General features: G+C 37.2%; 1 protein-coding gene across 3 annotated transcripts in view; it reads left to right on the top strand.

Annotated features, from left to right (window-relative positions):
- NT5DC1 (5'-nucleotidase domain containing 1) overlaps nucleotides 1-12,795 on the top strand; it is a 169,418-nt gene that overhangs the window by 106,236 nt on the left and 50,387 nt on the right. For all 3 annotated transcript variants that reach the window (XM_036893532.2, XM_036893531.2, XM_036893530.2), the window contains exons 7-8: nucleotides 9,861-10,035; nucleotides 11,763-11,860. In XM_036893532.2, the coding sequence (XP_036749427.1) occupies nucleotides 9,861-10,035; nucleotides 11,763-11,860 (273 nt within the window). The remainder of the gene's footprint in view (nucleotides 1-9,860; nucleotides 10,036-11,762; nucleotides 11,861-12,795) is intronic.

The raw sequence follows: 12,795 nt of genomic DNA, 5'->3' as shown, positions 1-12,795 counted from the left end.
TTAACTGTGATGTTGAGCAAAATGTGTAGTCTCTACTAATTCATATTTAACAGGACAGGCTGAAGATGCTGTAACTGTAATTAGAATGCATATTGATAACTACTTTTTTCCTCTGCAGTTATCTAATTTGATTTGTCCAAATCTCAAACTCCCACTTATTCAAATGCCAGTCAACCCAAAGGCCCTGAACTATGGTATTATCTAATAGTGCACGATATAAAAAAAAAAATAGGGACTTATGGCATCCTTGAAGTTGTTATATGGTACCCAAATGCCATACCACTGGAAAGGCAGTATTTCAGAGTCTCTGAAAGCAGACTGACTGCATTCAAATCCTGGCTCTGAGCAATTTTCTTAGCCTTTCTGTATCTCAGTTTCCTCAACTGCAAAATGGAAATAATATAGGATCTGTCTCACAGGGCTGTTACAAATAAGGATTAAATATATTAGCAGTTGTAAAGATCTTAGAATCATGTTTAACAAAAATAGACACTCAAAGTATATCAGTTTTTGTTAGAAGTAAAGAATTATTATAAATAATTCCATTTATAAAATATGACACTAAATTAAAACCATTTAAATGTTTTAAAATAAGTGTTAATGCCATCGGAAATAGCTCAAATATGATTCTGAACAGAAAACAGGTGAAGTGCACAGTAAAATGCAGCAGTGGTGGCAGGGTAAGACTAAGGCTAGGTCACATGGCTCCCTGGCTAGGCCGCGTGGGTCCCTGACTAGATCACGTGGCTCCCTAGCTAGATCACATGGGTCCTTGCAGCGTTTGCCTCAGTGTCTTGGCACACTTACTCGGGGGAGAGGGGGAGCCCACTGCCCTTTAAGAAGTGCAGCTGCCCTGAAACCAGCATACTATTGGGAAGCCCAAGCTAGCTAAGTGAAGAGATGTTTCTCCAGACCCAGTGACGTCTAATTGGCACACCCCAAGTAAGAACCACTGAGCTAAACCCAGTCAACCAGCAGAACCATGAGATTTGATCATATGCTTGTTTTAAGTCCCTGTATTTGAGGTGATTTGTTACACAATAGAAAACCCAATATAGGGAATTACCTATAACAATATATTTTATAAGAAAAGCAATGATATAATCTTTTTAAATAATGTTATTTTCAATGTAGTTATGTTTTGTATGTGTTTTTAAATTGTATATTTGGTAATTTCTAACCTATAAATAAAGTTGACAAAAACAACAATTCTTTAACCATCCTAAGTAAATGTAAATTTATTAGATTTAGGATGTATACATGTAAAAAAAAGTACAGGTGGTGTTTCAGGAGTTATATTTGTATAAAAATTCTATATCACTATTCCTAAGGAATCTCCTTATTTCTAAGACATATCTGTAATATTTTTCTTGACGTTGGCGAAGGGGGCAAATTGGAATCCTTCCTTTACGGGACTGTCCTAATCTGGGAAATCTCAGTCTATGGTTCTTAACCACCTGGAGTCACATGTCACCGACCCCAGGAGGCCTGCCTCTGCTGATGGCGCAGACACAAACGTTTACATCAGCAGGCAAACTTGGAGACACTGCTGGGCTTCATTCGCCCACTGAGGCCCACATGTGTCCTTCAGGTTGGGAATTCCAGGGTAGGGCATTGCTATTCCTCAAGCAGTGTTGCAGAGCATTACATGTAAAGCCAATAGATCTGTGTGTGTTATATTAAGGAGAAATCAGCACTTTTCTATTTTATTAAGTCCATAATTTCAAATTTTGTATTACAAGATGAATGCCTCTGACAAAACAATTATCTGAATTAAAATCTCAGTAGTTAAAAACTTCAGTGCATTTTTTCCCTAATTTTTTTATTAACTTGGAATAACTGGCCAAGTTGTATTTTACAAAAACATATAGAGGATACAACTGATGCAGTATAGATTCGATTGGAAAGCGTGATGAAAAACAATACTACCTCATTAAAATAGTTGCTTCACTAAGTTCCATGTGTCCTGGCTATACATGTGGCACGGACAGGTAGTGGTTGTATAGGGCTTTCCTAGTTACATAAGACACTGTGAGACCAGATATTGGGTAAGTAATCCTTTGCAACTGTAATCTTTATGTGTATTCTGAAGCTGATTTCCTCTAAATGAGCATTACTTCTGCATACTCTTGGCTTTATTGGTAAGAAAAGCTATTTCTGAAGACACTGAGGCCATTTCAATTAAAGTAATTAAGGAAACAGTGCACCCTTGGGATAAAGTATGATCTATAAAATGCATATTATTTGAAGATCAATCTATTATTTGAAGAAATCTCAAAGTTCTTGAGTTGGGGTAAATATCTCCAAAGATTCATATTTTTGTTGTTATCACAGTGTATTTCAGCAATTGGTTAGTATTGTATCAGCTTCCAAGCTCACGTTTCCACATTTGAAGTAGGTGAGAAGTCAGAAGTACTATGTAGAATTTGCCTTAAATACTTGTTAATTTTGGTTTTCTTTAAACTGTTCAAAAGTTTTATGTTGATATAAGCTATACATGTATTTATGTTCTGTCAATTTTTGTACAATAGAAACTTTCAAGCTATTCTTTGGAGTGAACACAGTTTAGAGCCTGTTTATTTTTATTTCAGATGCTTCTAGAAGCATTTGTGAATGTTTCTTATTAATCCTGAATTGCATTAGGATGATAATTGTAATTGTGACTTCATTCCAAAGCATCTTGTTTTGGTTATCAATTATTCCATAAGAAATCACCACAAAACTTAGTAGCTTAAAAACCACAATTTATTATTATCACTTACATTCTGGGTTCAGTTGGGTGCTTCCCACATTAGGGTCTCCTCTGTGATGGCAGTCAGGTGTCAGCAGGGGTGGAGACAGTCATCTGAAAGGCGTTAGGCTGGATGTCTGAAGGGGGCTCTCATGAATATTACAATTGAAGTTGTCAGCTTGGAGCTCAGCAGGAGCTGGCATTTGGAGCACCTACACATAAGCTCATCTGACTTGCTCCTCATAGCGTGGTGCTGTCAGATTGGTTGCACTTTTTACATGGCACCAGCTTCCAAGAGACAGGAAGTTGATGATTCCAGGCCAGTTAAGGGCCACACCTGGAGCTAGTGGTGTAACTTGTACCTCATTCTATTGGTCAAAGCGGTAAAAGGACCTTCCTAGATCGAAAGGAATGAAGCAGTTGACTCCAACTCTAGACACTTGTGAGGTGGGAAACATTATGTGGCCATCTTGGGAACTCAATCCACCACACATCTTGTCCTGTAATATATAGTATATACAATAAACTGAGTATGTACTTTATATGCAAATCACATTTTTCAGGAAAGACATGAAAATGTCTATCCAAACATAAGGACCTTTAACAAAAATTAACTCTGCTTCTAGACTTTCTCAAAAAACTTACAACCAGTATAATTAAGTGGCAAACGTGGAATTCAAGCTTAGGTCCAACTCCAAAGCCTGGGCTTTTTCTGCTGTACCTGTAAAATAATACTGCAAAAAACATTCCATCAGACCTTCACCCTTGCATGTATCCTTTCCTTAGATACAATAAATAAAAATAATTTTTAAAAACTTAAAGCCTTGTTGGCTTTGATCCTTTTTAACATAAGACACAGATTTGAGGATTTTCATCAGGTTACATTATATATGCTTAATCTGATTTGTACTCTGGCCAAATTAGTGAGGATCAAGTTCTTCTAAGAGAAATAGGTTTTCTAAAAGGGTATTTAACAGTAATTCTCAAAGTGTGGTCCTTGGACTATCAGCTGACCTGGGAAACTGTTAGAAATGCATTTTCAGCCTCTCCCCAAATCTATTGAATCAGAAACTCTGGGAGTATTTTAACAAGTCTTCTTGTTAAAATGGTGATTCTAATGTTCCCTGAAGTTTGAGAACCACTACTCTACAGAAATTCTGTTTTTGAAAGATTGTGTATGCCAAGCAAAGATACGTTTTAGAGGAGAAACACAGTAGAAATGAGTGTTCATTGTTACTAAAGAGTTATCTGGCTGTGACATCACCATGGAGATGTAGGCTAAGGCGATCCTAAGTTTAAAATGGTTCATCTAAGCAACTCCCTTTACAGGTTTGCGAATGCCTGATTGGCCAGGCATGAATCTCTAGAGCCCCACCAGAGATCTCTAGGTTAGGGCAAATACTACCCAGGACTCATTGTGCTCCTAGGTTTAGGCATCATAATGCGCTACCTTCCCTTTGTTCCCCTACCTGGTCATATGGACCAAGCCAACCTCCCTCAGCACTGTCAGTGAACATGCATTTGAATGTTCAGCTCTTACATCCTTTCTCTTTTCTTCATTCTTGTCTCCAGCACAAGCCTTCTCTTTATCAGACAGGGTCCTTCATTCATGCCATGTGTGACATCACACATCTGCAGCAGTTAATATGTGTTGATTGCCTATTGTGTACAAGGCTGTATGTTAGGTAATAAAAATACTGTAAAATTAAGATGTCTGTCCTCTGAGAGCTTAAATTATACAATGAGGCAAGCAGGATATACAGATAATAATAGCAAGAGTTCTAGTTCTTATAGAGCAGTAATTCTTAATCTTAGCTATTCATTAAAATTACTTGATAGGCTTTAAAAAAATAATGTCAGTCACCCCAGTTTAGACCAACTAAATCAGAACCTTTAGGGTAAGGCACAGATACAGGATTAGAAGTCAACTACTGTTAAAATGTAAATTACTCAAGACAAATGCTGGGCATAGAAGCCACAGGGCATAAATATGCAAAGAAGTAAAAAGCTAACTTTTTCAAACAATAAGGCTTCTCTCTCACTTACCAACTTCACATTTCCCTGTATGGCCCCGGAAGATGACTGGTTAGCCAGAGACGGGTAAGATTCCTCAAGGGAGGAACAACCTAAGACAGGCACAGTCACAGGGGGGCCATCAGGTGAGAAATTGGGGATCAACAGAGGTGAGGCTTAGAACCTCACCCCCCCTGTTCTGAGAGAAATCTTCTGCTTCCGTGGATGTTTTGTTGCCCTGGTCTAGCTTGGATTAACACATAGTCTACAGGCACACACCTGATCATCTACATGTGCTCTCTTACAACACTAAACTATGTTTTCTACCTTTATCTTGTATCTACCTACCACTTCAGCATTTTATTAAAAATCATAATAATAAAGAGAGAAATGTGGTATCCACATATAAATCAAGTATAAAAACCAAATGAGTATTCATATTTGAACTGACTGTTTAGAGTTCATAATGCATGAGCAAAACCGAAAGTTTCTGTGATGACTGCCCTTGTACTGTTCACTATGTAACTTATTCATTATGTAAGAATTTGTTCTACATGTAAAAACTTGTTTGTTATGCCTCAGAAGATTGGAGACTGACAAAAATTAGGCTTGGGGTGGATTAATGATTGTGCATTGAGCATTGACTCCCCTATACAGAATTTTATTGTCGTTAACAACCATTTGATCAATAAATATGAGAGATGCCCTCACAAAAAAAAAAAAAAAAAGGACAGACTTCCAATGGTAAAATAAATTAGTAACCGGGATGTAATGTATAGCATAAGGAATATAGTCAAGATATTGTAACAGCCTGGTAGGGTGATAGCTGGAACCTAGAATTATGTATATAAATGTTCTACCACTGTGTTGTACACTTGAAACTCATGTAATGTAATACTGTGTGTCAACTACCCTTCAATAAAAAATAATTATTTAAAAAAAAAAATGTAAATTATATGAAATATCTTCATTTCCCAGTTCTTACTTGTTACCTTTTTCCAAGCATTATAGTTAACATGTACATTTTCACTTTACTCAATCTAGATATTCTTGATTTATTTACAAATAGAAACAAACTACATAAAGACTATGAACAAAAAATATTATATTATTAAATTTCAGTATCATGTTTGTACTCTGTAAGTAAACTGAAGAAATTTAGGACACACTTTATCTTTTTATATCAAGATAATATGTTTATCTTTCCATCCTTCAAAAAATATTTCAGTATCTCTTGGCCAAAAAAGATATATATGTGTGTGTGTATTTCAGAAGATTATATCTTACAGCAAGTACATTTAAGCAGTTTATAGCTAAATGTTTTAGCTGTTCACTGGCATGCTCTTCTATAGCTTGTAAAGGTCATAAATGTTTCAGTCTCTCCTAAATTATGTTCTGCAATGCAAACAACAGCCCTTAATTAGAGGCTGATGGTGGAGATGCACACATCCCAGCATCTCTGATCCGCTTGGACAACAGCTTTGAAAACTCTAGCCATAAATCATGCAAACAGTAGTGATACAGTTAACAAAAAAACAATTATTCCGTAATGATAGAAACAGTGATGTGGCACAATCATAAAATTAATATTTTTAATATTCAAGTTGTACTTACTTTGTTTTACCACAAGAGGTCCCTAAGTTCTGAATGATGTTTGAAACATTCAGGCCATTTTATGTGCATATGCAATACTTCTTCGTTATTATTTCCATGATTTTATTAACAAAATTTTTTATATAGAAAAGCAATTTTTATTCTTTAGAAACTAGTTTTTAAAACTTTACTTTAATTCCACCTGGATGCAGAAAAGATCCCCATCTAAGACTATAAGAGAAGTAGAAAGGCCAGGAAAATGAGTTACGTAAAGTGGCAGTGAAGTAGAATTCTTGAGGTAAGTGAAAACACAGGCTACTTTGTGAATTGAGAACAAACAAGGCCATTCCTTTCTACCCCAGGTCTAAATTCCTGTCTTGTCCAGGCAATGTTAATCTGTCAGTATATAATTAAACATGGGTTTTTTTTTCAGTTGGGGAAGAATGGAAGTTACTTTAGATAGATGACTTTGATAAATAACACATGAATAATGTAATTTTCTTTCACTCACAGTTAGATTTACTTTGAGTAATCATAAGTGTTCCTGTGCCTGCCCCTGCACTAATTTACATATTCATTCATTGAATGAATGTTGCCTGCCAAGCAGAAAGACTCCTTACCTTTAGGAGTGTATGGTCACTTTGGGGGATGATTTAATAGACAATCATAATCCAATGTAGTATGTTTAACATAACTTCCTTTGGTTTAATAGCTTGATTTATTTCAATAAAGATATGATTGTGAGTTACAGACAATACTGTATTAAAAACTTTAAAATTGCTAAGAGTTTAGATCTTAATTGTTACCACCACAAAGAAAAAGAAATGATAATTATGTAACGTGATAGAGTAGTTAGCCAAAGCTATGGATATAGCAGTATATACATGTAGCAAGTCAACATGGTGTATTCCTAGCATGTTACATGTCAATTATATCTCAATAAAAGTAAATTTTAAAAAAGATGAGTTTGTACTTGCCAGAATTATGCCTCCTGTTCCTTTAATGACTTGAGGCTACAAGGGGATGAAATTATTTTTCCCAGCAACAGTCAGTGATCTTTTATAGTAAAAGCATAATCTACCATTAGATGTACAGGACTTGTCTTTTTTAGTTTGCCCATGCCAGTCAGGCCTGTGAACAAAACAAGGGCACCCCTATTATTACACCAGATAAATTTTCTTCAACTGAACTATTACGTTCACACTCTTTTGCACTAGTCTTACTAAGGGAAACTAAAAAAATTAATGTAGGCTACAATTTTTAAATACTATATCTAAATGTATATGCTTCTCTTTCCTTTTGGTTTGGAAATGGGATAATAAGCGTTCAACAGTAAGTTACATTTCAATCACTAGATGGTATGAATCACATACAGCCAGGGAGAAAAAACCGCCTTTTTCTCAGCAGTTTCTGAATATAGGCGCTTAAGTTTATAAATGTTTTAGCAGTATATACTACAAATATTTTGTTATCCAGCCCATAGTATTCCTACTACTACAAAGTTTTGTTTTTCTGGGTGAAATAATATTACATGACTCCCTTAGGTATACTAAATTTTGAGAAATACAGCCTCTGCCATTACTTTGATAGTCACTCACTCCTCAGACTATTCTTAGCTATTTAATTTTATTTTTTTCTTTCTTAAATTAGCCCTTTCTTACTAGTACATTCTCTTCCTTAATAAACAGAAGATATATTTTAATTTCTAAGGGCTATTACATAGCTTCTGGTATATTGAGAGATCCTAGAGATTTCACACACAAATGTCTTGTAGGACAAAATACGAGAAGAGCAAGAATTTTGTTTTTGTTCTTGGTCTCCCGATGTCTGAACATTTTCTTTCATTATTTTTTTGGTCTGGCTGTGCTTAATTCTGCAGTATAGTATTTTTCTGAATAGAGCCTCCTATTCTGCTGTAGGGTGGAAACAATAGATACCCTTAATCTTTAGGCTGTTATTAAATGGAGTCATTTTACATGACCAGAAGACATCCAGAGTTTGGATGGCACTTAAACTGATTCAGTGTCTTAGTCAGAAACCAGGTGATTTCCTCAGGGCCCCAGGCCACTTTCAGATGTCCTCTCTGTCATCCCTTGTACATCAGCCTTGGGCTTTGTGTTGAAGGAAGCTGCTGCAGTGTTAGGTAGACCATGTAACCATAGCAAAGTCCAGAGGAGAAGAGGGGATGTTCTCATATGTAGATGCCTTCTTATCAGTGGTATACCTCATGCCAAAGACCATGATTAGCAGAGTTCTCAGGTCCCATAGGCCGTGCCTGGGTCTCCTGCGCTCCCTAAACAGTTCATTGGCAGGGGGAGGAATCCCCATAGTAGGTTAGACTGACAGAGACCCATGCCTTTCCTGAGCACACAGCACAGAGGAAGATAAAACCTCAAACAAAATCAGAGTCCTCACCAGCCAAGAGGAGGGAGAGTGGATTTGGGCGGGTAGACAACAGAATTTGCTACCATTTCTTTTTTTGTTCTGGTTTTCTTATAGGCTTTTCTTTCCTGTCCTGATATTCTGAAATGTAATTTTCCTTTCCGTTCTCCCAAGTGCTTGAGACTGTACAGAACCACAGGTACAGCCCTTCTCCGCTGCGGTGTGCCTTTCGGCACAGGCCCACTCACTGGCTGTTTTGTTTGCTTGCGTCCTTTTCCTAGCAGTTAAAGGAAGTAAGAACTCGGGTTCTCTTTACCTACTTGTTAGTGCTTATCATGTCCAGAGAACAGTATCTCTAAACTGCTTTATGAATCTAGTAGCATTTCGGCCAAAGTTGTCTGCTAAGTACGCACAACTTTTAAGGCACCATTTCAAGTGAGCACTGTGGGCAACTGACCAGGACTGTTGGAGACATTGGCACCATCTACCTCAGAGCTCAGGCTGACCCCTTGGCCTCTCTAAAGTCTCAAAGGGACAGAACCAACAGGCCCATCCCGGTGACGCAAGTCCTTCAGCTTTCACTGTTAACTTCTGGCCTTTTCTGGCTGGTTTTTCCATTTGACATCTCAGCACCTCTCACAGGCTGTAATAGACTGGCTCTTGTAGTCTGAGCTCCATCTAGGACAACACTGCTGTGACTCAGGAACACCGATGCCATGTCGGCTGCTTCATGCCAAAGGTGCAATCCTGGTGTACCTGCATATTTATTTGTTATCTGTATTCAGCAAATACTTGTTGAATGATTGAAAGAATATTTATTAATTAGCACTTCAAGTGCAGTAAGGTTTTCTCTGATTTGAAAATATAGATATTGTGTTTATGTTATCTGTCTTAACAGTTCATCAGTTCTTGTCAAATAGACTACAGATATTCTCAACTGACATTTTCAATTATCATGTTTTTTAGGCAAAGAAAAAAGTATTCTTAAGAAATAGTTAGTAATGGCATCGTTGCTAGACTGTATCATACCTAATTTTTATCCTTTTAATTTTTTCGAAAGCTTTGAGGGATAGGAACTTGAGAATATACTGAGTAAAAAAATTTTAGAAAGAAAAATCTCCTTGATATTTTTGTTTTTCAGAAAACTGTGGAATATATTTTCCAGAAGTAAAAAGCGATCCAGGCAGATATTTACACAGTTGTCCTGAATCTGTAAAAAAGTGGCTTCGACAGCTGAAGAATGCTGGGAAAATTCTTTTGTTGATTACCAGTTCTCACAGTGATTACTGTAGACTTCTCTGTGACTATATCCTTGGGTAAGTGATGGGCCATTCTGTTTTCATAGTCTCACAAAATACTGAAAGGAAATTGGGTAACCACTTTTTTAAAAGTGCTTGATCATATCATATTAAACAATGCTGACTGACAAGTGATTGTTTCTCTTAACATCCCTCAACATCAGCTGACAGTGACATACCCCAAGTACATTTTAGCAAAGCAGTATTACTGGCAGGCTAGTATGCTCGTAGCCCGCTAATGGTCTGGGCTTTAGATTTTCTGAAAGGTGAATGGGACACTGAGTTGCAACTTATACTCCCTGACACATACCTGAAGTACAGTCCCTCTGGCCATTATAGTGTGGAGCTATGTACTTCACCATTTAGCACAGTGAGGGACAGAATTTACTTCCATGAAAATTGTGGCAGTAAATGCATAGACTTGAAATAAGACAGACATGGGTTCCAGCTCTGCCTTGCGACTTATTCTGTGACCTAGGGTAGGTTCTGTAACCTCTCTAAGCTTTAATTTCATCATTTTAAATATGGGACAGTAATACCTCATAGGTATGAGGGGAAGCTTAAATACAGCATAATAGAGGTAAAGTAATAGGCACAGTAGTTGGTAGGTTTCAGTACGTATGAATATTTATTTATGCCATTCTTGTAGGCAATACCAGGGATTATCCATGGTCAGAGCCAGATTCTAAAATGGGCTAGAAGATCTCCCCTCAAGTTTCCTGAAATTTCAGCAAATACTGAATTGCCATGATTATGAAGCAAATTTTATCCTCAAAAATGACTTCTGGCCAACTTCCTTAGCGTCCTGACTTCCATATTCCTCAGCACATGTGGGTTTAGATTGGTGTGTGGTATCTTTGTAATCTGTTGGTGGGTTTTCTGTTTTCTGAATAATACATAGGCTTGGGATTCTTGAAGTGAATTAAGGCTGAAGTCCTGGAACCCTACAAGGTGCCTCTTAAAAAAGCATTTGCTGTCCTGGTTGTGGGGCCATGCTTCGGAATAAACACTCAGGAGTCTTCATTTCTTCCTTATTAGCATAGATAGCAAAAGGTTTTCTTCCTAACTTAATTTCTCCCTAATGTAGTCTAGATTTTGAAAAGTATTCTAGAATGTTAGGTAAACATTCTCTCTCTGATGTAATAGAGAGTCCCACAGGAACCAGGACTGCCTTTTCTTTGCCATCCCAAATAATCCTTAATATAATACTAAGTACAGTCTAAAAAATAATTATCGAAAAATCGCCATGTTTACTACACTGATTTTCAAAAGAAGCTGCCTTTTCTACATTTTGAACACCTTCTGAAAGATGCCTTGGTTGTTATGCTACTTTTCTGTAGAATCCATGTAAAACACAAATTATTAATAATTCCTAATGCTGATAAACCCAGACAAACTTAATGCCCCAAATTTGAAGACACAGCTTATGAATATATTAGCTGTTAGAAACTGTTGAATTCACCCACTATAACTATTACCACTGTAGGAAGCCAGCTCAGTATCCAAAGTTAATGAGTTTTAATGTGCTTTTTCCCTCTTTTCATATTCAAGGTGTCAAGAGGGCTAGTTCTCAACTACCTTATATTTGCAGTGTAAGATTCACCTCAAAGTATGTAAAAGCATGTAAAAGATAATCAAAAGTAAGAAATGATGCTGTGATCATTAGGCAGAGATTAAGTTTTGTTTTATATGGACCTTTTCTAATTCCTTTAAGTAAACTTATGAAAAATATTGTTGCTTTTTAGGAATGATTTTGAAGATATTTTTGATATTGTGATCACAAATGCATTGAAGCCTGGTTTCTTCTCCCACTTACCGAGTCAAAGGCCTTTCCGGACTCTTGGTAAGTTAATGTTTTGTTTCTTCTTTCAAGACTTGTCCATTCAGAGACGTAATAAGTACTCATTGGTTGACAGCCATGTGCACAGTACTGTCTTAAGTGTAACAAGGGGTATAAAAGAGATGCCAAGTCTTCTTTCCCCTTATGGAGATGCATTAACACACATGGCCAAGTCAGTAAATGCAGGGCACATTACCTGCCGGGAGGGAAATGGCTGCCTGATAAACTAAATGGGAGGCCACCTTAGAGTGGCTGGCCAGGGAAAGCCTGTCCAAAGGTCAGGTCTGGTTAGGCAGGACTTGAAGGACAGGTAAGGATGAGAACAGAGAAAGAGTGTCCCTGGACAGAGGCAAAGGGTCTGCTGAGAGTAGTTTTGGTTACTTCTAGTGACAGAGAAGAGGCCTGTGATTACTGAGAAAGGGTAAAACTAGGGAAGCAGGCCTTTCCATTCCACCATGGAAATGGGTTTTAGTTTTATTGCACTAGCAATTTGAATCTATTGCAGTTGAGGTATAAGAGTGACACAGAGACCTCTTTGGCTGCTGGGTGGGGAGTGGATTGGATGTGGAGAAGGATAAAGAAAAAGAGGAAGACCAAGCTATTGAGTGTGCCAGGTGAGAGACTGTGGTTGTTTGGTCTGAAGAGGTAGTGCTACGATGGAGAGAATTAGGTTTAAGATAACATTGTAGAAATGGAAAACATAGGGCTTGGTGATGCTTTAAGAGCAGCAAATGAAAAGAAGGGAGTAATAAGAACTAACTTCAAGGTTGTTGAACTGAGCAAACGGGTGAATGGTGGTAACATACAGCCATGAAGAATACAGAGGAAAAGTTTGTGTGGGATGGGGGTTATAACTATTAAGAACTCATTTTTCAGTATATTAATTTTGAAATGCTTGAGAGTTATCTAACTGGAGTCATGAGTTAGGAAATTTGATA

This window comes from Manis pentadactyla, chromosome 12, assembly GCF_030020395.1.
Source record: "Manis pentadactyla isolate mManPen7 chromosome 12, mManPen7.hap1, whole genome shotgun sequence".
Lineage (NCBI taxonomy): Eukaryota > Metazoa > Chordata > Mammalia > Pholidota > Manidae > Manis > Manis pentadactyla.
Note: the sequence above shows the minus strand (reverse complement) of the source record. Positions and strands in the feature narration are given on the sequence as shown.